The sequence below is a fragment of the Lissotriton vulgaris genome, chromosome 1_1, assembly GCF_964263255.1.
Source record: "Lissotriton vulgaris chromosome 1_1, aLisVul1.2, whole genome shotgun sequence".
NCBI classification, from domain to species: domain Eukaryota; kingdom Metazoa; phylum Chordata; class Amphibia; order Caudata; family Salamandridae; genus Lissotriton; species Lissotriton vulgaris.
Genome location: NC_141685.1, coordinates 266,407,230 through 266,431,116, shown reverse-complemented (window position 1 = coordinate 266,431,116; position 23,887 = coordinate 266,407,230). Strand labels below are relative to the sequence as shown.

The 23,887-nt window shown below is 51.5% G+C and overlaps 1 protein-coding gene across 1 annotated transcript in view; it reads left to right on the top strand.

Annotated features, from left to right (window-relative positions):
* The window catches only part of PTCH2 (patched 2), a 98,521-nt gene that overhangs the window by 31,609 nt on the left and 43,025 nt on the right, over positions 1-23,887 (top strand). The window contains exons 3-7 of the mRNA XM_086952296.1: positions 8,069-8,258; positions 9,209-9,278; positions 11,935-12,026; positions 18,686-18,881; positions 19,318-19,439. Of these exons, the coding sequence (XP_086808422.1) occupies positions 8,069-8,258; positions 9,209-9,278; positions 11,935-12,026; positions 18,686-18,881; positions 19,318-19,439 (670 nt within the window). The remainder of the gene's footprint in view (positions 1-8,068; positions 8,259-9,208; positions 9,279-11,934; positions 12,027-18,685; positions 18,882-19,317; positions 19,440-23,887) is intronic.

The window sequence follows — 23,887 nt, the reverse complement described above, 5'->3', positions numbered from 1 at the left end:
AGGCTGTCTCTGGATGCATCACTGTGTCCAGAATGTGGTGTTTGTGGTAGCTCTAGTTTGTCCAGAGCACACCTATTGCATGCTGAGCAGCGTTTGTGGAAGCTCTAGCCTTTGCAGCAGGTAACTGCTAGGATGATTTGGATGCTGAGTAGTGTTGGTGGGAGCTCTAGCTTGTCCAGACATGACTGCTTAGATGCTGAGCAGCCTCTGAGCAAGCTTTAATTTATGCAGAGTTTGACTTCTTGGATGCCCAGGACTGTGGAAGCTCCAGATTGTGCAGAACATGGCTCTTGGATGCCCAGGACTGTGGAAGCTCCAGATTGTGCAGAACATGGCTCTTGGATGACCAGGACTGTGGAAGCTCCAGATTGTGCAGAACATGGCTCTTGGATGACCAGGACTGTGGAAGCTCCAGATTGTGTAGAACATGGCTCTTGGATTTTGAGGACTGTGGAAGCTTCAGATTGTGCAGAACATGGCTCTTGGATGACCAGGACTGTGGAAGCTCCAGATTGTGAAGAACATGGCTGCTTGGAAGCTCCGGGCTGTGGAAGCTCAAGATTGTGAAGAACATAGCTCTTGGATGCTCAGGACTGTGGAAGCTCCAGATTGTGAAGAACATGGCTGCTTGGAAGCTCCGGGCTGTGGAAGCTCAAGATTGTGAAGAACATAGCTCTTGGATGCTCAGGACTGTGGAAGCTCCAGATTGTGCACAACGTGGCTCTTGGATTCTGGGGACTGTGGAAGCTCCAGATTGTGTAGAACATGGGTTTTGGATGCCCAGGACTGTGGAAGCTCCAGATTGTGCACAACGTGGCTCTTGGATTCTGAGGACTGTGGAAGCTCCAGATTGTGTAGAACATGGGTTTTGGATGCCCAGGACTGTGGAAGCTCCAGATTGTGCAGAATGTGGCTCTTGGATTCTGGGGACTGTGGAAGCTCCAGATTGTGTAGAACATGGGTTTTGGATGCCCAGGACTGTGGAAGCTCCAGATTGTGCACAACGTGGCTCTTGGATTCTGAGGACTGTGAAAGCTCCAGATTGTGTAGAACATGGGGTTTGGATGCCCAGGACTGTGGAAGCTCCAGATTGTGCACAACGTGGCTCTTGGATTCTGAGGACTGTGAAAGCTCCAGATTGTGTAGAACATGGGGTTTGGATGCCCAGGACTGTGGAAGCTCCAGATTGTGCAGAATGTGGCTCTTGGATTCTGGGGACTGTGGAAGCTCCAGATTGTGTAGAACATGGGTTTTGGATGCCCAGGACTGTGGAAGCTCCAGATTGTGCACAACGTGGCTCTTGGATTCTGAGGACTGTGGAAGCTCCAGATTGTGTAGAACATGGGTTTTGGATGCCCAGGACTGTGGAAGCTCCAGATTGTGCACAACGTGGCTCTTGGATTCTGGGGACTGTGGAAGCTCCAGATTGTGTAGAACATGGGTTTTGGATGCCCAGGACTGTGGAAGCTCCAGATTGTGCACAACGTGGCTCTTGGATTCTGAGGACTGTGGAAGCTCCAGGTTGTGTAGAACATGGGTTTTGGATGCCCAGGACTGTGGAAGCTCCAGATTGTGCAGAATGTGGCTCTTGGATTCTGAGGACTGTGGAAGCTCCAGATTGTGTAGAACGTGGCTCTTGGATGCCTCGGGCAGTGGAAGCTCCAGATTGTGCAGAGCCCAGATATTGGCTGCTGAGAATTGTCTGTGGAAGCTCCATTCTTGTGCAGAACCTGGCTGCTTGGATGCTGAGGGCTGTCTGTGGAAGCCTCAGCTTGTGCATGTTTACATGGCTGGGGAGAGGGACATAGGGCTGGGGAGCGAGAGATCGGGAGAATCATAGGGCTCCTAGGAGGGAGACATTGACAAGAAGCTGAAGCGTGGGCTGCAATGGTTGTCATGTCAGTCTGTGCTGATAGGGTGTAGTGCTGCCGCTGACATTGTGCCATGTTGCTCTTCAGACAAGGCTAATGGCATGTCTGTGCTCATGTTCCTTGAGTGTCATAGTGCTACTGACACGTTTAAGAAAATTGTGTGAATCCATATGAATACCCTGCCCCCCATCCTCCTTACAGATTAGCACAACTCCCCATGACACACAAGATAAACCTAGCCTTAGTGGCCAAAGCAGGCGCCCTTATGCAAACAGGCATGTTCGCAGGGTTTTTCTCAAGCCATTCATGTATTTGAGGCCTGTGCGCCAGGGCATTAACTCATTGGGGCCGTATCCAATGGGTTCGCTGGCTCAGCACAGAGCTGAGCACCTGTTTCTATGCACCAGAAGTGGGTAAAGTGAATTCACTGAACCCAATATTTCTTCCGAGTCAGTGCATTATTATATATATATATATATATCTCAGAAACGGAAAGAAGGAAAACCCTCTCACTGTTTCCGAGTTGTACTGTCTGAAAATAAACCCTAACTTTGATTTCCCCCACCCCTGTTCTCACAACTAATGCCCTGGGCATGGTCTACAGAGAGCTCACAGAGGTGGGCAGTGAAACCTTTCCCGGCACCCGCCTCATGCGTGATTTGCGGGGTGAGAGGAATGAAAGAGGTAGCACAATATTCCCATCACTGTTGGTCCTTCTGTCGCAGGAGCAGTTTGTGTTACTTGTTGCTGACATGTGCATGCCCTCTTTGCTACAGTGACCACATAACCCGATGCAACTAGGACAGGCGGTTCCCGCTCAAATACCCATACCCTGAGTAGGTGGCACTTGAGCAGGCCACAGTAATAATGTTTTAAGGATTATCTCGAAAGGGCAGCCCATCACGTTGGAATCCATTACCCCTTGCGATTGGTCAGACCACCACTGCATTCTCTTCTATATCAACATGGAGGTGAAGTTGAGGAAGGCTGATCCAATGAAATGTAAGATCTGGAAAAGGGATTTCAGATCAATAAACCCAGTTGAATTAGCTGCCCACTGTAAAACTGCCCTAAAAAATACCTCAACAAAAAAATCCAAACCATGGTACAACGACAATCTAAACACGGAACGACACAACCATAGGGCAGCTGAACGAGCCTGGAAGTCAAATCCCTCCTTGGAACACCTAAAACTCCTAAGAGATGTCAAGGAGTATTTACAACAAGCAAGTCAAGTGTGCTAAGGCAGATTACTTCAGAGAACAACATCGCCCCAAGAAACTCTTCGAACTGGTCAAACAACAATCAACTGTGGGTGCAAATCACTTTGTCTCTAATGTCAGTCCACCGTATGGCGATTAATTTTCTGCTTTCTTCATTGAGAAATCAAGACTCATTTCTAGTGAACTTGCCTCCAAGAAGGCTCTACTGCCAGCTTCTGGGTTCGCTCCATCTCTTGTCATAGAAAAGCCCAATCTCACAGGCCTGATCATCAAGAATAAGGCCTCTTGGAGCACCTTCACCCCACTCAGTGAAAAAGACATCAACCGGATTCTTCAGAACATCATTCCATCCAACCACTTCAGTGACCCTTTGCCCAGGACCATCTTCAAAGAGATCAATAATGTTCTCATCCCCACATGGACAAGGATAGCAAACACTTCTCTATCCCAAGGCATGATCTCAGACTGTCTAAAAACAGTGCAGGTATCACCCATACTGAAAAAAAACGCTGAGAAATCTGACCTCAATAAATTCCGCCCCATATCTAACATCCCCACTCTAGCTAAATTACTCGAAAAATGTGTACAATCCCAACTCTGTGCTCACATGGAGAATTTCCAACTCCTTAACCAACATCAATCAGGCTTTCGGAAGGGGCACAGCACAGAATCGGCACTCATGCACGTTATGAACGACTTATTAAATATACTCGATCAAAATGACTCCTGCCTCCTTGATCTTTCCTCCGCATTCGACACAGTTAATCACGACAACCTTCTTTCCACTCTGAAGAACAGGATGGGATTCTCGGGTTTGGTGCTACAATGGTTCTCCTCCTTCCTCCACCAGAGAACACAAAGAATTAAGGCAAACCACTCCCTCTCCCAGCTCCCTCCGGTACTCATGGGTGTCCCCCCAAGGGTCTGCCCTCTCTCCTATCCTATTCAACCTCTTTTTGGAACCTCTTGCTAATTCTCTAAATTATATGAACATTCCCTTCCACAAGTACTCTGACGACACACAACTTTACCTGAAAATCTCATCCCTGGATAACATCATCTCACTCAACTCTACCTTAACATCTACTCAAAACTGGTTAACTGAGAACCAACTCCAGCTCAACACCTCCAAAACTGAATTCCTGCTCATCTCTCCTCCGAACCCCCCTTCAAGCTAGACCTTTGGTTGACTCACCTCACTACTTTCAATTGCACCCCACTCATCAGAGACTCTACCAAATCCCTCAGAATCACCTGGGACAAGCACCTGAATATGAAAAATCATATCTGCAACGTATGTAAGGGAGCTAATCACTTGATGAGGACACTCAGAAATATCAAGCCCTTCCTTCCACAAAATGACTTCAAACAAGCGGTCCAAGCACTGATCTTGCCAAGGCTAGACTATGGCAGCGCTACTCTCAGTGGCCTTCCCAAGTACACTCTGGCTCCACTGAGGTCAGCACTGAACGTTACGGCCAGACTAGTTACTGGTACCAAACGGAATGAGCACATTTCCCCAGTCGTAAAGTCTCTTAAATGGTTACCCTACAAAGCCCTAATCCAGTTAAAGATTATTGTTCTAGCTCACAAAGCCCTGCACGACAACACCCCCAGGTACCTGGCACAAAAGCTTGAATTATCATGTGGCAAGAGAGCATCTAGAAGCGCTAACAACTTCCTCCTGAAACCACGTATCATGAATAAAAAGAGAACTTGTCGTCAAGCCTTCTCAGGTGCTGCACCAAAGATCTGGAACTCTCTTCAACTGGATTTTTGCAGAATATCATCAATAACTGCTTTCAAACTTGAAGCCAAAAGATTCCTAATGAACACATTTTTACCCTAATTTGGCTGATGTGCATTCGTGCGCCACCACTGATCATACAACCGGTGTTGATTGACTCTACATCCTTTACCATCCTGTGTTTGTGCTCTATGCTCCTCTCGGATGTAAGGCTTGCCCCCCCCCCCCCCCTAGCAGCCTGTTATTGACCTGCTTATTTCAATACTTGCTGTGTACCACCTGCCTGTGATTATTGTGACTGTAACTGTTTGGTATTCTCATCTGATATTGTTACTGGAGCTGTATTCTCCCTCTCTTCTCATTGTGTATCACTTGTATGTGATTTTTGTGACTACAACTGTTTGGCATTCTTTACTAGAGTAGTACTCTCCCTTTCATCCTTTTGCAAAGCCCTCCGATATCTCTCGGGATCTGGTTCGCACTATATAAAACGTAATAAAATAAAATAAATAAAGATAAGTCACTTCTTCAAAATTACCTTTTGAACCACCCAAGGTGGTCAGACAGGCTGTGTTCTGCAAGAACATTTCACACCGGGTTGGGCTGTAGAATCAGATCTTGGTCGCACACCATAAGGCATCCCTCTTGTTACCTGGTGGTGAGAAGGAGTGGGTCCACAGCTGGTGTTTGATTAGGCAGAGGTCGGGGACCACCCCTTAGGGATACAGGAGATTTCACCTGTATGATCTGGATAGATTGGAATTCAGAGTGGACCTGAACACCTGATAACACATAATGCAACCATAAATTGTAAATAGATATAAATAATTAGGCTGTATCTTAAGTGGATGGAACACTTAACTGATACTGTTATGTACGTGGAATTATTTACTACGCAGTTGTTCGTGTTACATTTTGTGAGAGAATAACGTACCTGTGTGCACCCAAAACTGAGATGTTGCAGTCATGTCACTGATTCGGTTGAGTTGGAGGGAGGTAGGAAACAACTGGAAGCATACGGGGCTTAAAACTTAACTCGGCTCATCCGCTGAGCCAGTGCAGCTCATTCTCATACGGTGCCAGAGCGCTGCAACAAATGTAATGCTTACATATCTAATTCGAAATTACTTTTCAACTGTGTGTCTAAAACCTAAATCACCTAATAAGGTCTCTAAGAATGAAAAAAAAGTCATAGCACAAATAAAGAATGTTCACAAAATCAGTGCAGTGTAGTTGACAAACACGTGCACTAGTAGATGAAAAGCTGCATAGAACATGGTGTGGGAGATTTTGTTAGGGAAATAAAGGGATTGAAAATGTTTGATGTGCTTTAAAAAGAAAGATGTTGAATGGAAACATCGAAAGAAAGTGTTTATTTCCCTTGAAAGAAACGGTTATCAGCTCTGAAGGCCAGCAGGTATTTTGGCAAAGCTTGAGTAGTGACATTTTAAACAAATCGAAACAGGATGCAGCATCTTAGGTGATTTTTAAGAGGATGAACAGGAATCTATTAACCTGATCAAGTAACTTCAAGTTCACTTTTAGATGAAGTTACCCCATGAGAACCCTGGACGGTAAAATAATTCACATTAAATGCTTGCAGTGAAATAATAGGCGCAAGAGCTGATCACTCGCGTGCTTTTGAGCAGATCACTAGTGTTGTGTGAGAGCATGATGCATGTGTGTGCCTGAACTGACTATTCATGTATACTTCAGGCAGTCACTCACATGTTGATTTGATCATATTAGGCTTATGTGTGGTTTAGATGATCAGTTATAGTTGGGTTTAAATTGATTACTTGTTTGTGCGTTTGAGCCAAACAGGCTATCATTGAAAAGTGGACTTCAGTCAGTGTTTCTTATGTTCACTTGAGCTCATCACTCTATGGACTCTCGAGAGAATCACTATATGTACGCTTGGGACGATGATCAGTCATAAATGCGCATGTCTTAGTTCCTGGAAAACACCTATGAACAACGGTATTTAAATCAGCGTTGTGTGATCTACTGCAACCTTGTCTCACAAGAATTCAAGCCCAGCTTGAGAAAAAGATCGAGATATTTTTCAAATGCCTGACTGAGAAATTAGCTTATTTGAGAGAGAGATAGAGATAGGTGTTTACCGTGTGCTTGATTTCAGACTAGCCATCAGCAGTCATAAGCATGCAGTTGTTAGTACAGTCTTGAACACATAAACTGGAATAAAGGGTTCAGGGGAATGAAGTTTGTGCTTGAAATGGAGTTGACTAGTGGATTGCCAGAAGAACCAGGGGTGGGGCCTCTGTTGGCCAGACTTTTTCAAAAAACCTTTTTCAGTGATATATCTAAGGGGCTCAAGGGACAGCTGGACCAGTTAAGCTTGTGCTTTCTTGGTTGCTGAGGATCTTTCTCAGAAATACGTGTACAGAGGTGTGACCGACTGTGCCACAGGCCTTCCCAGCCTTTCATGGCCCTGGTATGTTAGGAAATCTTCCCCTTTTTATTCAAATGAACTGTGAATAGTGCGGATTATGCCCTCTCTGCCGAAACCCATGTCAGGAAGATTCCTTACTTAAAGGCAGCACATTGTGGTTCTGGACTGCATGATTATAGGTGCTGATGTCTAGGAGTCAGTAGGTTCAGGAATTAGCTCTTCCTCAATACGATCTGAAGTCTTGGTAGGCCTATGCTGTTCTCTTTTTCTAAGGACCCTTTCCTTCTCTGTATGGTTCTCCAAATCTTTTCTTTGTGGTTGCCCTGGGCCCATCTCTCTCCCCTCGCCTTTCCGCTCATCTCTCCCTTCATCTTAGCTCTGTCTTATCTCTGTTATTTACATTTTCCTCTCTCAATCTCTTACTTGCTGCTACTCCTTTTGTCCATTTATCTCCACTATTTATCTCTGTCTCTTTCAGTCTTGAAGATCCAGCAGTGCTCTTCCTCCCCCTGCTTCTCCCTGTTTCTGGTCTTCCATCCTGTGTCTGTATTCCCCCTTGTATACTTCCTGGATCTCCCTTTTCTTCTCACACGACTGTTTTTTCCTGCCACAATTCTCTTCTGTCTCTGTACAAAACGTCTATATTTTATGCGCACTGTCTGTGTGGAACCACAGATTGGACATACTCTGCCACCAAAGACCTGGGTCCGACATTGCCCCGTGGCTGCGCTTATGGGCGTGGCATGTGGTGACTGAGATGAGGCTGCCTGGCATGTCAGTCCAGTCACCTGCTCTTCTCTCTTGTCCCCTGCAGCGGGCAGCCGCGTCAGCCATGAGCTGCGCTACACGAAGGAAAAGCTGGGCGAGGAGGCGGTGTACACGTCGCAGATGATGATCCAGACCCCCCGTGGGACGGGCGACAATGTCCTGAGCCAAAGCGCCCTCCTGCTCCACCTCAAGGCTGCCCTGGCCGCCAGCAAGGTGCAGGTGTCGCTCTACGGAAAGTAAGTCAGGGACATGCAGAGGAGCAGTGCAGCCCTGGTGTGGGGCTGTCCTCGCTGCTGCTCCTTGGGTGTCCGGGGAGGCCTTGGGTGAGCGTGGGGTGGGGCCTGCTCTCTGTAGCTTGGTGTGCGCGAGCGAGCGATGTTCTATCCTTTTTCAGCGAGTGATGTCTTTTCTTTCATGTGCATCCATCCCCTTGTGGGGGCCTTGCAGTGCTCTCCATCTGTGCGAGGAGAGTCTCTGCTGTACACCCGTCTGTGAGAGGAGGGGCTCTACCGCACATCTGGGTGAGAGATGGGGCTCTACTGCACATCTGTGTGAGAGATGGAGCTCTGCTGCACATCTGTGTGAGAGATGGGGCTCTGCGGATCACCTGTGTGTGAGAGGAGGGGCTCTGCTGCACACCTGTGTGAGAGGAGAGGCTCTGCTGTACATCCCTGTGTGAGGAGGGCTCTGCTGCACATTGTGTGTGAGAGGAGGGGCACTGCTGCACATCCGTTTGTGAGAGGAGGGGCACTGCTGTACATCTGTTTGTGACAGGTGGGGCTCTGCTGCACTTCTGTGTGCGAGGGGTAGTGCTCTGCTGTTCATCTGCTTGTGAGTGAAGATGCTCCGCTGTGCACCTGTGTCAGAGAAGATGCTTTGTTATCCATCTGTGTGTGAGTGGAAGTGCTTTGCTCCATCTGAGTGAGTAGTGATCCGATCTGTCTCTGTTGAGGTATCTTGCTTTGCTACACTAGCCCTTCTCTGTGAGAGAATTCTTGCACTGATGCTGCCTGCACTTGAAATCTTTGAATGTTTGTTTGTTAGTGTGAGTGCTCGTGCATACACAGATGTGTGAAAATCAGAATATACCTGTTCATTAGATGCTTATGACTTCACTTCCCTCTCACGGCACATCTGCACTGTCTGTCCGACCTGCAAACTCAGACGCTTTCCTTTCTCTCCAAAGGTCTTGGGATTTGAACAAACTCTGCTATAAGTCTGGAGTTCCCATCATCGAGAACGCAATGGTAGAACGGGTGAGTGTCTTTGCCGCAGTCAGTGTGGACCAACTGATAAGTTATCACTTCAGCAGCTCGGCATTAATCTGTGCATGGAGATTACACATACTTGGTCATTCTAGCCCTTCCATACGACATTATTATGTGCAGCCGAGATTTACAACTCAGCCCTGGATTCTGTACTCTTGGGTGTGCCTGTGCGTCCAGGGTGGACAGACCGTGTGTGAAATCTTCAGGCCGTCAGACATTATTTGGGGCGCATCTGAGTTAAGGCTGTGTGATGGAGCCTAGGGCTAGAATAATAGAAAAGGATCCTGTAGGTGAGGGTTGAGATTCACTGACAGTGGAGCGATGGAGCCCAGAGGGTAAATAGCAAAGGATCCTGGAGGACAGGGATGAGAGTCACTGACAGTGGAGCAGTGAGTCCCACAGGTGGAATAGCAAAGGATCCTGGAGGTCAGGGATGAGAGTCACTGACAGTGGAGCAGTGAGTCCCAGGGGTGGAATAGCAAAGAATTCTGGAGGTCAGGGATGAGAGTCACTGACAGTGGAGCAGTGAGTCCCACAGGTGGAATAGCAAAGAATCCTGGAGGTCAAGGATGAGAATCACTGACAGTGGAGCAGTGAGTCCCACAGGTGGAATAGCAAAGCATCCTGGAGGGCAGGGATGAGAGTCACTGACAGTGGAGCAGTGAGTCCCAGAGGTGGAATAGCAAGGGATCCTGGAGGACAGGGATGAGAGTCACTGACAGTGGATCAGTGAGTCCCACAGGTTGAATAGCATAGAACCCTGGAGGGCAGGGATGAGAGTCACTGACAGTGGAGCAGTGAGTCCCAGAGGTGGAATAGCAAAGGATTCTCATGTCAGGGATGAGAGTCACTGACAGTGGAGCAGTGAGTCCCAGAGGTGGAATAGCAAAGGATCCTGGAGGTCAGGGATGAGAGTCACTGACAGTGGAGCAGTGAGTCCCAAAGGTGCAATAGCAAAGAATCCTAGAGGTCCGGGATGAGTCACTGACAGTGGAGCAGTGAGTCCCACAGGTGGAATAGCAAAGGATCCTGGAGGACAGGGATGAGAGTCACTGACAGTGGAGCAGTGAGTCCCACAGGTGGACTAGCAAAGAATCCTGAGGTCAGGAATGAGAGTCACTGACAGTGGAGCAGTGAGTCCCACAGGTGGAGTAGCAAAGGATCCTGGAGGGCAGGGATGAGAGTCACTGACAGTGGAGCAGTGAGTCCCACAGGTGGAATAGCAAAGAATCCTAGAGGTCAGGGATGAGGGTCACTGACAGTGGAGCAGTGAGTCCCACAGGTGGAATAGCAAAGGATCCTGGAGGGCAGGGATGAGAGTCACTGACAGTGGAGCAGTGAGTCCCAGAGGTGGAATAGCAAAGAATCCTGGAGGTCAGGGATGAGAGTCACTGACAGTGGAGCAGTGAGTCCCAGAGGTGGAATAGCAAAGGTTCCTGGAGGGCAGGGATGAGAGTCACTGACAGTGGAGCAGTGAGTCCCAGAGGTGGAATAGCAAATAATCCTGGAGGTCAGTGGAGCAGTGAGTCCCACAGGTGGAATAGCAAAGGTTCCTGGAGGGCAGGGATGAGAGTCACTGACAGTGGAGCAGTGAGTCCCAGAGGTGGAATAGCAAAGAATCCTAGAGGTCAGGGATGAGAGTCACTGACAGTGGAGCAGTGAGTCCCACAGGTGGAATAGCAAAGGTTCCTGAAGGGGAGGGATGAGAGTCACTGACAGTGGAGCAGTGAGTCCCAGAGGTGGAATAGCAAAGGATCCTGGAGGGCAGGGATGAGAGTCACTGACAGTGGAGCAGTGAGTCCCAGAGGTGGAATAGCAAAGAATCCTGGAGGTCAGGGATGAGAGTCACTGACAGTGGAGCAGTGAGTCCCAGAGGTGGAATAGCAAAGGTTCCTGGAGGGCAGGGATGAGAGTCACTGACAGTGGAGCAGTGAGTCCCAGAGGTGGAATAGCAAAGAATCCTGGAGGTCAGTGGAGCAGTGAGTCCCACAGGTGGAATAGCAAAGGTTCCTGGAGGGCAGGGATGAGAGTCACTGACAGTGGAGCAGTGAGTCCCAGAGGTGGAATAGCAAAGAATCCTAGAGGTCAGGGATGAGAGTCACTGACAGTGGAGCAGTGAGTCCCACAGGTGGAATAGCAAAGGTTCCTGAAGGGGAGGGAGGAGAGTCACTGACAGTGGAGCAGTGAGTCCCAGAGGTGGAATAGCAAAGAATCCTGGAGGTCAGGGATGAGAGTCACTGACAGTGGAGCAGTGAGTCCCACAGGTGGAGTAGCAAAGGGTCCTGGGTGGGAGGGATGAGATACTGTCACATTGCAGGGTGGTGGAGTCCAGAGCTAGAATAATGGCAGGGTTGAGATCCGCTGACCAAGCAAGGTGATTGAGTCCACAGCTAGAACAGTAAAGGATCCTGGAGAACATTATTGTAGGGCACGGGCTAATGAGTACTATGGGGCCAATTGCTCTCTTAGCAATGGCAGTTTTTTGGGGGTGAGGCCTGGGGTAAATCCGCCATGCTGAGGTGTATGTTTGATGGACCTTGGTAGAAAAATAGCGGGGGAGGGAAAGTAGGATGGAGGTGGACTGGGAGAACTCTGTGATGGACGTTTGAGCCAGCTTCTAAACCGCATCTTGTTGTCTCTACAGATGATTGAAAAGCTCTTTCCGTGCCTCATCGTGACTCCTTTGGACTGTTTCTGGGAAGGCTCCCTGCTGCAGGGCGGCTCTGCCTACCTTCCGTGAGTACCACCAGCCTCAGTTTTCAACTATCAATGCCAGTTAACGGGATGAGTGTTCTGCCTATTGAGAATTTTCCTGTAGTCATGCCACGGTCAGTGACCAGTGACCGTCTCGGAAGTGAAGAAATATCCCAATTTCAGTACGACTCCTCCTTTCGCCCATGGTAATATTCACTTTGGAGCCAGTAAGACGTGTGATGGAACCTCGGTGTTAGAGTGATGCATAATTGTCCCTAAAATATTGTTGTGTGTTATCCTGGAGATCGATTTAGCCATTCCAAGTCTTGGTCTGGTAAAATTAGTTTTACAAAGCCTTCTTATAGGGACACAAAAGGACCCCAAATATGATGTAAAACAAGAACCCTTTAAAATTCCCACAAAAAACTGTGTGTCTTGTAAGTCTGTAGAACTGACAAAAATAAACCAAATTCAAAGTCTGTACACTTCGAGATAGTCTGTAGCGCTCATGCCAATGAGGCAGTTCAGTTTCTGTAGACTGGCCAGGAGGCTATTTTGGTCCCGGGTCCTTTATTGGCCAGAGAGAGGATGGTGTTACAGGGATGCCCTGGGCGCGGAATCCATGGCATGGTGACTAGCAGATACTCCAGCCAGACCTAGACATAATTCAGGCGGGTCCAAGTGCTGCATGGAACTGCGCAGCTCCCCCATCACTGGATGCCCCTGTATAGAGTGATAAAGTGAGCTAGCGTTACATTGTCAAACCAAGAGAGGACAGAGAATTGGCTACATTAGTTTCTGCACTAAGGCTGTGAGAAGGGCCCTGTAATCTTGTGATTCAACTGGTATATATGTGTCAGAGGCACAGTTGACCCTGATGGAGGGACACTGTGAAGAGTGGCCTTTATGGGAGGGTCTTTAGGCACCTGTTAGAAGCAGGCTGCCCAGGTGAGGCTGTAGGCACAGGTGTCACTGTCCGCATCGGTGGTGAGCGGCCTCTACACGTATCCACTCTAGTCACCTGTGGTGAGCGGCCCCACAGGTAGCACTGTCGATTCAAGCGGTGAGTGATCTGCACAGGTGGCGCTGTCTTTTCTAGAGGTGAGTGACCTGCGCAGGTGGCGCAGTCGATTCTAGAGGTGAGTGACCTGCACAGGTGGCGCTGTCTTTTCTAGAGGTGAGTGACCTGCACAGGTGGCACTGTGAGCAAATGTGGGGAGCGGCAACGCAGATAGCTCTGTGAGGACCTGTAGTAAGCGACGGCACAGGTAGCACTGTGGGCACCTGCGGTGAGCAGACTCCACTGGTGGTACTGTGGGCACCTGCGGTGAGCAGACTGCACTGGTGGTACTGTGGGCACCTGTGGTGAGCGGTCTCCCCAAGTGATACTGTGGGCACAGGGGGTACTGTGGGCACCTGTGGTGAGCGGTCTCCCCTGGTGGTACTGTGGGAACAGGTGGTACTGTGGGCATCTGTGGTGAGCGGCCCCCACAGGTTGGTCAGCGGCTGCACAGGTGGTACTGTGGGCACCAGTGGTGAGCGGCATCCGCAGGTGGTACTGTGGGCACCTGTGGGGAGCGGCCTCCACAGGAGGTACAGTACACCATGGTGGCTTGAGCTCAGGCCCCTGGGGGCGGTGGAGAGAGCATGGTGTGGGCGGAGAGCACCGGGCTGCCCTCATCCTCTCATTATATTTCTATCAGGATGTGTAGGGGGCGCCGGCCGGCCGGCCGGGTGGGTGTCTGGAGGGAGGGGAGTGCAGGCTGCAGCTTTGGAAGCTGCTCCACAATAGGCAGTGTTCTCTCTGTTTACAAGTGTGTTTGTCCCTGAGGGGCCCGGGGGGCTGTGCTCTGTCAGCAATGGGTAACTGCCCTCATTCTCATGCTAATGATGGCCGTGGAGCTGAGGGGCCTAGTACTTCTAAAGCCGGCCAGGCCCGGGGAACCGCTAGGAGGAGAGGGAGAGAGAGAGGGAGGGAGGGAGGGAGGGATGGAACCAGAAAGATGCTCACAAAACGGAAGAGAAGGCCAGAGCGGGACAGGGCAGGAGAGGGAGACAAATATACCGATGGAAAGACCGAGGCAGAAGGGACAGCATCGGAGAAACAGCGAGAGATAATGACAATTTACGAGGCGCAGGCTCTGTACTACCTATAAAAAGGCAGTCCTGGCACGCTGCACGTGCAGTGGGTAGCCACCGCGCTTACAACCCGAGGCGCAGGGATAGCAGCTTCCAAGCACTGCCTGGCCACCTTAGCAGAAGGTTTGCTGCTCCCCTTTGACATGGAACTAGAGGGAGAAAGAGTGTGTGTGCGAGGGAGAGAGAGCAAGGGAGAGAGAGTGAAAGAACTGGAGCCAGAGAGCAAAAGGGTAGAGACAACTTGGACAACAAAAGGCTGCAATCTGCTTGAAAAACAAAAGGCAGCAGACTTGGCGCAGTGAAGCAAGAAAAGGCCGATAAAGGGGGCCCGCTTGGTATGTGGGAACCTGCTCCCATGAATCACTGGTGCGCTTGGAAGGCAGAGGCACTGCTTTCCCTCCATGCCAGGGGAGGGCCCGGGGAACAGAACAACACTGATGCACTAAGGATCATGCATTGCCACAGCTCTGTGACACTGAGGGATCGCTCTCTCTTTCATGGGTCCAGACCTTCTTGCTATACTTCCTCTCGGTGGCTCGTGGGGAGGCTCGTGGGGAGGTCGTATCTTTACATTACAGAATCAGAAATTTAGCCAGAATGTATGCTGTAGGCACTCAGCCGGCTTCCTCTCCGCAGCACTTTACGCGGTCAGCTTTCACCGACTGCACAACCGAACATCAAGAGACTTGTGGCTTCCACTAAATCATCAGACTTCAAATAATGACTTTAAAAGTGGGAGACTAGTTCAAATTAGGGGTGCTGGCATGGGTAAAGGCTGGGTGTAAGGGCTGAAAATATAGTGGTCACATAATCCTCCAAGCTGTAGTGGTAACAAAAGCAGCAAACAAATAGGCCTGGGAAAGAGACAGTGGAGCAGTTGTGCAAAGAAAGAGCGCATGGGTGGCGCTCAAGACTGTCTCGAACCAGTGTGCAGCCTGCATGAACCTGGGGACTTCGCCCTGCGGCACATGCTGTTCCAATAAAGGCCTATTTGGAAGGCTGTATGTGGGTCGCCGCAGCGGTGGTCTTTTGGACACGCTCGTGTCTGGGGTGGTAATGGTATATATTTGCTCCTTGGATGGCTGTTCCATGCTATGGTGGCCTCACTAGTGGTATATGGCTGGATCTTACTACCCGGAACCTCCTGTCATTTCCACCCACCAGCAAAAAGAAATAATGGCTGTGGCGTGAAAAGGTGGCTACGGCTATCCAGTCTGGGTCCATGAAACAAGCATCATAGTGCTTTGCGAGTGCCCCTCGTAACTTAATATTCCAGAGAACAGACTTCTATCTGACTGACTTTTCACAGCCTTCAATGACACTGGCCTTCTAGTTGTATTCTGTGTCAAATGCTTTTTTTAATTGTAATAAAGTTGTGCCCCTTATAGAGATGACGAAGCACTCCCTGACTTCTGCCTATGAAGCTTGGAGGTCGCCAATGTGCTTGCTATGTGCCTGTGCGCTGCCTCTTCTTCTACCTTATGTCTGGCTGCAGCCTCTGCTCACTATAAGGGTGGCCGTAGCTCCGCTTTTTGCACTGTGCACTTCCCCTCTACCCAAAGCATGTCTGCCTGCCCTGTGTCTATGTGCTGCCCTACCACTCACCATGTGACTTGCTTCTGCCCTCTAGAAGGCTAGTTGTATCCCTATTGCCTGCCTTGTGACTTTGTGCTGCCCCTCCACCCACTATATGTCTGGCTTCTGTCCCTCTGCCTGCTATAAGGCTGGCTGTAGCCCCGCTTCCTGCCCTGTGCCTGTGTGCTGCCTCGCCACCCACCATAAGTAATCTACAGCGGAAGCTATTGGGTCAAACATTGCTTAGTGTGTGATGCTGGAGTAAAGTTTTAACCAATCAATTAATCCATCATGATAGTTTAACAGTTCTGAAACACCCCAAATAACATGAATAAAAATACTCATACAATCTAAGCAATCACTTTTTTGTTTTATGTAAAAAAAGATTCAGACATATATGACTGTCACATATGCAATTACATTAACAAAGGTGAAAGGTGACGTATGTGAATTAAGTGAGATAAGGTGACACATTAGTGAGATCAGTGAAAGGTAGATACGTTTTTACATATATATACACACACACACAAAAACAAAGAATGGCCTGACCTTTTGCAATAACGTGTCTTCCTCAGTGGCCCTGGCAATAGTTATTCCAGGCTTAGGGTGAGGGGACTAATGGACATGACCTTAAAACACGTTGACGTTTCGACCCAGGATTGTGCGCAAATCAAAAGTTCTTCATCTGGACTGACAATAAGAGGAGTATGGACAGCCAAGAAAATACGTGGAAGAGGTCTACGTATTGAGGCCTGAAGATTCAGTAAGTTTGAATGGTATGTGGTGGGCGCCCTTAATTATAGGTGAAATGCCACATCCAGTAGGAGTCTTGAAAAGCGACTGATTTTCACTTTGTGGCTCAAAGAACGGTTAAGATGAGTCCACCCTCCGGTTGGAGTCTTCTTGGCGACACAGCATGTTAATTAAGATGGCATAAACTATGCCTCAGTCACTAGATGTTGGTCTCGCTCGTGCTTGTTACTTTTAAAACGTACAGTATGCCTTAGTCACTGGACGCTGATCTGTTTGTGCTTGTCACTCTTCCGAATCGAGGGCAACAAATGCCGAAAGCTGCAGAGCCGCACCTTAGCTCACTTAATGCACATACGTCATATCTTTCACCTTTGTTGATGTACTTGCAAATGTGACAGCCATATATGTCTGAATCTTTTTTACATAAAACAAAAAAGTAATTGTTTACATTGTAGGAGTATTTTTATTCATGTTATTTGGGGTGTTTCAGAAATATCATGATGGATTAATTGATAGGTTTAAAACTTTACTCCAGCATCACACACTAAGCAATAGTTTGACCCAACAGCATCAGCTATAGATTACTTATTAATGCCCAGGTGCTGAGGGATACAGGGTTACCTAGTTACCACTAGTGGGTCGCCGCCCACCATATGCATGGCTTCTGCACCTTTTCTTGTGTTGTGCCTTCTGCCCTGCTGCTTGCCTTGTGCCTGTGTGCTGTGCCTCCATCCACCATATGTCTGTCGGCTGCTCCTCTGCCTGTCCTCCACCTGGCTGCTCCTCATCTGCCTGTCCTCCACTGGGTTCTGCCTGTCTTCCACCTGCCTGCTGCTCCTCTGCATGTCTCCCAATCTGCTTGCTGCTCCTCTGCCAGTCCTCCACCAAGCTCTGCTCCTCTGCCTGTCCTCCCTGGGATCTGCCCCGCTGTCTGTCTACCTGGCTTTACTCCTCTGCCTGTCCTCCACCTTCCTGCTGCTCCTCTGCCTGTCCTCCACCTGCCTGCAGCACCTCTGCCTGTCCTCCACCTACCTGTCCTCCCACCTGCCTGCTGCACCTCTGCCTGTTCTCCACCTGCCTGCTGCTCCTCTGCCTGTCCTCCACCTGCCTGCTGCTCCTCTGCCTGTCCTCCACCTGCCTGCAGCACCTCTGCCTGTCCTCCACCTGCCTGTCCTCCACCTGCCTGCTGCACCCCTGCCTGCTGCACCTCTGCCTGTCTTCCACCTGGCTGCTGTCCCTTTAGTTGCGTCTTCTCCCTCCGCCATGTGCCCCTCGCCTCATGCTTGTCCTGGCTGTGCTCCTCTGGCTCCCCCTGCCCGCAGTGTATCAAGATGTAACCGAGCTGCCATTAATTGTCCTGACGCTGCACGGCGTCGGGGATGGAAGCCGACGAGGCGTCGTAGGGCTTCTTTTCCCGCTTTGTTTGTCTCTGTAACAGGATCATGCACGCCGGGTTACCGTGCATCTGCCCTGGAACGCTGCTCCGAGGGGGTGGGGGTGCTCGAGAGACCAGAGCAGAGAGGACGGGTCACGCCGGGCAGCATAGCTAGAGGGAAGCGTCTCTACATGCAGCCTAGCCAGCCCTCTCCTGGGGGTTACCACGCGGATCAAGAGCAAAAACCAGCCGAGTGACCCACTTCCAAGCCTACTTTGTATCTGCCGAGTCTTCAATCCCTTCCCAAGTCTGCTTGTTCCAGGGCATGCTCAATTGTGGCCTGCCACACCTTTGGCGTGCTTGCAACCCCATTGTCTGGCTCCTTACTGAGTCTTGCAAGTCTTTCCCTGCTCCAGACCTCCTGTCGCTGCAGACTCTCCTCCGAGGCCGCCTCTCCTGGGTCATTTTGTCTTCTCGCTGACCCATCCTTCTCCACCTGGAAAAGCTTACCTGTTCATGACTCTGTTACCACATTCCACACCACAAGCCCCACACTGCACCCATGCCTAGCCGACCTCTCGCAGCCTGGTCTCCGGTCTGGTTTTCGCTTTCCTCTCCACGAAAGAACACCCTCACAGACCCTCACAGTGCACCCCAAGGATGCGCAGCCTCTCTTTCCTGAGTCTGTTCACAGGTCTGGCTGAGCAGATTCATTCACTGCCAGTAGGAGTGTCCATGATTGTGGACGCCACTGGAAGTCACATGGCTTCACTCGGGGCAGGAGGGGCTCGCAGCAATAATTCATGTTTGCTATTTGCTGCTTTATATTTGTAACAAATCTTTTTTATGTTTTTGGCAGTGGGAGGCCCGAAATCCAGTGGAAAAACCTAAATCCAATGCAGCTGATGGAAGAGCTTGGGCAGTTCACCTCCGTGGATGGCTTTAAGGAGATGCTGGACAAGGCCGACGTGGGCCAGGCGTACATGGAGCGGCCGTGCCTCGACCCTATGGACCCCCAGTGCCCAGAGAGCGCGCCCAACAAGCAGAAAAGACGGGTGAGTTTGCCATGTGGCATTGCCTCAGAGGTTGATAGAGGACTGATTGTACCACCTCTGTGATCATTTCTAGGACTGCATTTATCACAGTTTGTATGGGCACATTCTGGGGGCTACTTGTCTAAAGTGCTTATTTTGAGGACTGATTTTACCAGACACACTTGTTGTATGAGTTCATTTTGGGTGTGGAGGGCAAAGGTAGTAGCGGGGCCATTTTACACAGCATTGTCTGCCAATTCTTAGCAGTTTTGCAGTCTTTATCTGCCCTCAGAATCCCTTTATCTTCTACAGAAAGCCTACAGGGTTTAGTAAAATAAATGTTATCTATTTACAAATATGTTAAAGTCTAATTGGCATGTATGATATGTGCGGTGATGTTCCACTGCCCCATGGACGCTGCCACCCTCATGACCCGCTTCATTATTCCTTTCCCCAGATTCCCAACATCCCCCAGGAGCTGGCGGGGGGCTGCTACGGCTTCTCCAAGAGGTTCATGCACTGGCAGGAAGAGCTGATCCTTGGAGGCACTGTGAGGGACTCCCAGGACAGACTGCTGAGGTAAGGCTGAGAGGGGGTGGGTGGCCTTTGCCTTCGAAGAGCCATGGACAGCTTAGGAATTTGGTTTGGGAGGGGGCATATCACTTGTCGGATGTGGAAGGGTGCTGGGGAGTGTGCACATGGCCTCCACCATATGAAGGAGGATGGCTGGGCCTCCATTTTCAGTATAGTAGAGGTTTGGGATGCCCCGAAGTCATATTAGGTACTTCGTGTGAATTGATTAAGAAAATCATTACTAGACCACTAAATGTGGCTGGGTCCTCAGAGAGGCTAAGAACCAATCAGAAATGTTGAAAGCAAAAGGAGCTGCAAAGTTGCCGTAAATTGCAGTCGGGTTTCTTGAAAGGCTGGTACAGCTGCAGTGAGTGTGAGCTTCTGAGGGCAAAACTAGGAAGGCTGAAAAAGGATGACGCCCAGATAAGGAAGGAGGGCGGGTGCAGTGGTCAGAGTGTGGTACGAGGAGAGATGATGGGGAAACAGGTCGGCTGAAGGACTCTTTGCTGTTTGGACTATTTACTGGCCAGGGCCTGTTAAAGTAGAGCTGTACTGTAGAGGTGTGTGCCTACTATAGCAATGGACACAGAGATCTTTGGTAGCTACAATGGATAGTAATCTTTAGTTCAGCATATGTATGTACAGTCCCTCTGCGGCCATGGGGCTCAGCAGATCTAACCATGAGTGTGAGGAGTGACCATCTCTGCAAGCAATGCTCTTGAAGGGTCTCCGCAGTCAGAGTTAGCTCTGAACTGGCACAAGCCCTTCCCCTTCCTTGGTTGAGGCAGAGTGGGTAAAGAACAAGCTTGTTCATATTTTATAAATGCCCATGTGATGGTGATCGTAAAGTATTGTTTTGTTTTTGAGCTCAGACAGCCATAGCCCTTTGATGCTGTGTTACCGTGTGAGATTTAATTCGTTTTTTTAGTTGGAGTGGTAAAGACTGCGCTTACTGCGAGGTAGGCCTTGCTGCCCGGGGTAGAGCGCAAAACTTAGTAGTAGAGGTGAGACGTGAGAGTGGGGTCTGGTCTTCTAGGGTCGTTGAGCCGGGGAGTATAGACTTTGATGCTTGGGGTAGGATGCTGGGCACGCCTGTCCTGGGTGAGATTGGAGTAGTGCTCGTGCTTAGCTGTCTAGTACAAAACAGGAGGGAGGTTAATGCCCAGGCGGTGGTGATAGGCTATGCCTCCCTTGAGTAGGGCCTTACTGCTCGGAGCTTGAGACCCGGCTCCCAGTGTGAGGTGATCGTCTAGGCCTGATCGACATTCATGGAGCAAGAGTGGGCCTGGCTGCCTGCAAGTGTTGAGGGGCATTTACAGTTTATTTATTTTATTTATTTATTTTGAAAGTTTTATATAGCGCGAACAAGATCTTTGCAGATATCAGAGCGCTTTACAAGACAACGGGGGTGATCGAGTAATAAAATGTAATACTTGAGGTAGTGAGGTAGTTGCATAGTAGTTACATAGTTACAAAGGTAGGTCAAAGAAAACATGAGGTAGTTTGAGGCCTGGCTCCAGTCTGAGGTGACCGTCTAGGCCTGATTGACCGGGGCGCGGTCTAAAGCCTGGGCGACCAGGCATGGGGAGGGTTAGAGGCCCGGCCCTGGCCGAGCTGTCCAGGCATCGGCCTGTGCTGCAGGGCTGGGTGTGATGCAGCAGGCGGCCTGATCTCTTTATTGCCCCACTGATGGAGATCTGTAATGGGCTCCTGCCCTCTCTGTCACTGCTGCAGATGGTTATCCCCTGACTGTTAACAACCCTGAGCCCACACAAGAGGAGCAGCTGCCTTTTTTTTTTTGTGGCCTGGAGCCAAAGGCCTGATGGAGCCAAAATCAATCCAAGGCGGCGCTGAGCGCGAATAACATTGTCGGAGGGCATCGGAGCGCTCAGAGCTGCCTGGCTTCTCCGCGGTGGAGTACAACAAACCAGGGCTCTGCCCCGGGCCCCTGCATCTGAGGGCACAGGGGAGAGAGGAGGGCTCTGCCCCCGGCCCCTGCATTTGAGGGAACAGGGGAGAGAGGAGGGCTCTGCCCCGGGGCCCCGCTCACAGGACATCTGAGGGAACAGGGGAGAGAGGAGGGCTCTGCCCCAGGCCCCTGCATCTGAGAGAACAGGGGAGAGAGAGGAGGGCTCTGCCCCGGGCCCCTGCATCTGAGAGAACAGGGGAGAGAGAGGAGGGCTCTGCCCCGGGCCCCTGCATCTGAGGGAACAGGGGAGAGAGGAGGGCTCTGCCCCGGGCCACTGTATCTGAGAGAACAGGGAGGGCTCTTCCCCGGGCCCCCGCACACAGGACATCTGAGGGAACAGGGGAGAGAGGAGGGCTCTGCCCCAGGCCCCTGCATCTGAGAGAACAGGGGAGAGAGAGGAGGGCTCTGCCCCGGGCCCCTGCATCTGGGAGAACAGGGGAGAGAGAGGAGGGCTCTGCCCCGGGCCCCTGCATCTGAGGGAACAGGGGAGAGAGGAGGGCTCTGCCCCGGGCCACTGTATCTGAGAGAACAGGGGAGCGAGAGGAGGGCTCTTCCCCGGGCCCCCGCACACAGGACATCTGAGGGAACAGGGGAGAGAGGAGGGCTCTGCCCCAGGCCCCTGCATCTGAGAGAACAGGGGAGAGAGAGGAGGGCTCTGCCCCGGCCCCCTGCATCTGAGAGAACAAGGGAGAGAGAGGAGGGCTCTGCCCCGGGCCCCTGCATCTAAAGGAGCGAGAGGAGGGCTCTTCCCTGGACCCCTGCATCTGAGGGAACAGGGGAGTGAGAGGAGGGCTTTGCCCCGGGCCCCTGCATCTGAGAGAACAGGGGAGCGAGAGGAGGGCTCTGCCCCGGGCCCCCGCTCACAGGACATCTGAGGGAACAGGGGAAAGAGGAGGGCTCTGTCCCGGCCCCCTGCATCTGAGAGAACAGGGGGGAGAGAGGAGGGCTCTGCCCTGGGCCCCTGCGTCTGGGAGAACAGGGGAGCGAAAGGAGGGCTCTTCCTTGGGCCCCTGCATCTGAGGGAACAGGGGAGAGAGGAGGGCACTGCCCTGGGCCCCTGCATCTGAGGGAACAGGGAAGAGAGGAGGGCTCTTCCCTGGGCCCCTGCATCTGAGGGAACAGGGGAGAGAGGAGGGCTCTTCCCTGGGCCTCTGCATCTGAGAGAACAGGGAGAGAGGAGGGCTCTGCCCGGGGCCCCCGCTCACAGGACATCTGAGGGAACAGGGGAGAGAGGAGGGCTCTGCCCTGGGCCCCTGCATCTGAGGGAACAGGGGAGAGAGAGGAGGGCTCTGACCTGGGCCCCTGCATCTGAGGGAACAAGGGAGAGAGGAGGGCTCTGCCCCGGGCCCCTGCATCTGAGAGAACAGGGGGGAGAGAGGAGGGCTCTGCCCTGGGCCCCTGCATCTGGGAGAACAGGGGAGCGAAAGGAGGGCTCTTCCCTGGGCCCCTGTATCTGAGGGAACGAGGGAGCGAGAGGAGGGCTTTGCCCCGGGCCCCTGCATCTGAGAGAACAGGGGAGCGAGAGGAGGGCTCTTCCCTGGGCCCCTGCATCTGAGGGAACAGGGGAGAGAGGAGGGCACTGCCCTGGGCCCCTGCATCTGAGGGAACAGGGGAGAGAGGAGGGCTCTTCCCTGGGCCCCTGCATCTGAGCGAACAGGGGAGAGAGGAGGGCACTTCTCTGGGCCCCTGCATCTGAGGGAACAGGGGAGAGAGGAGGGCTCTGCCCTGGGCCCCTGCATCTGAGCGAACAGGGGAGAGAGGAGGGCACTGCCCTGGTCCTCTGCATCTGAGGGAACAGGGGAGAGAGAGGAGGGCACTGCCCTGGTCCTCTGCATCTGAGGGAAGAGGGGAGAGAGGAGGGCTCTTCCCTGGGCCTCTGCATCTGAGGGAACAGGGAGAGAGGAGGGCTCTGCCCGGGGCCCCCGCTCACAGGACATCTGAGGGAACAGGGGAGTGAGAGGAGGGCTCTGACCTAGGCCCCTGCATCTGAGGGAACAGGGGAGAGAGGAGGGCTCTGCCCCGGGCCCCTGCATCTGAGGGAACAGGGGAGAGAGAGGAGGGCTCTGACCTGGGCCCCTGCATCTGAGGGAACAAGGGAGAGAGGAGGGCTCTGCCCCGGGCCCCTGCATCTGAGGGAACAGGGGAGAAGAGGAGGGCTCTGCCCCGGGCCCCTGCATCTGAGGGAACAGGGGAGAGAGAGGAGGGCTCTTCCCTGGACCCCTGCATCTGAGCGAACAGGGAGAGAGGAGGGCTCTGCCCCGGGCCCCTGCATCTGAGGGAACAGGGGAGTGAGGAGGGCTCTGCCCGGGACCCCTGTATCTGAGCGAACAGGGGAGAGAGGAGGGCTCTGCCCGGGGCCCCTGCATCTGAGGAAACAGGGGAGAGAGGCGGGCTCTGCCCGGGGCCACTGCATCTGAGGGAACAGGGGAGAGAGGAGGGCTCTTCCCTGGGCCCCTGCATCTGAGGGAACAGGGGAGAGAGGAGG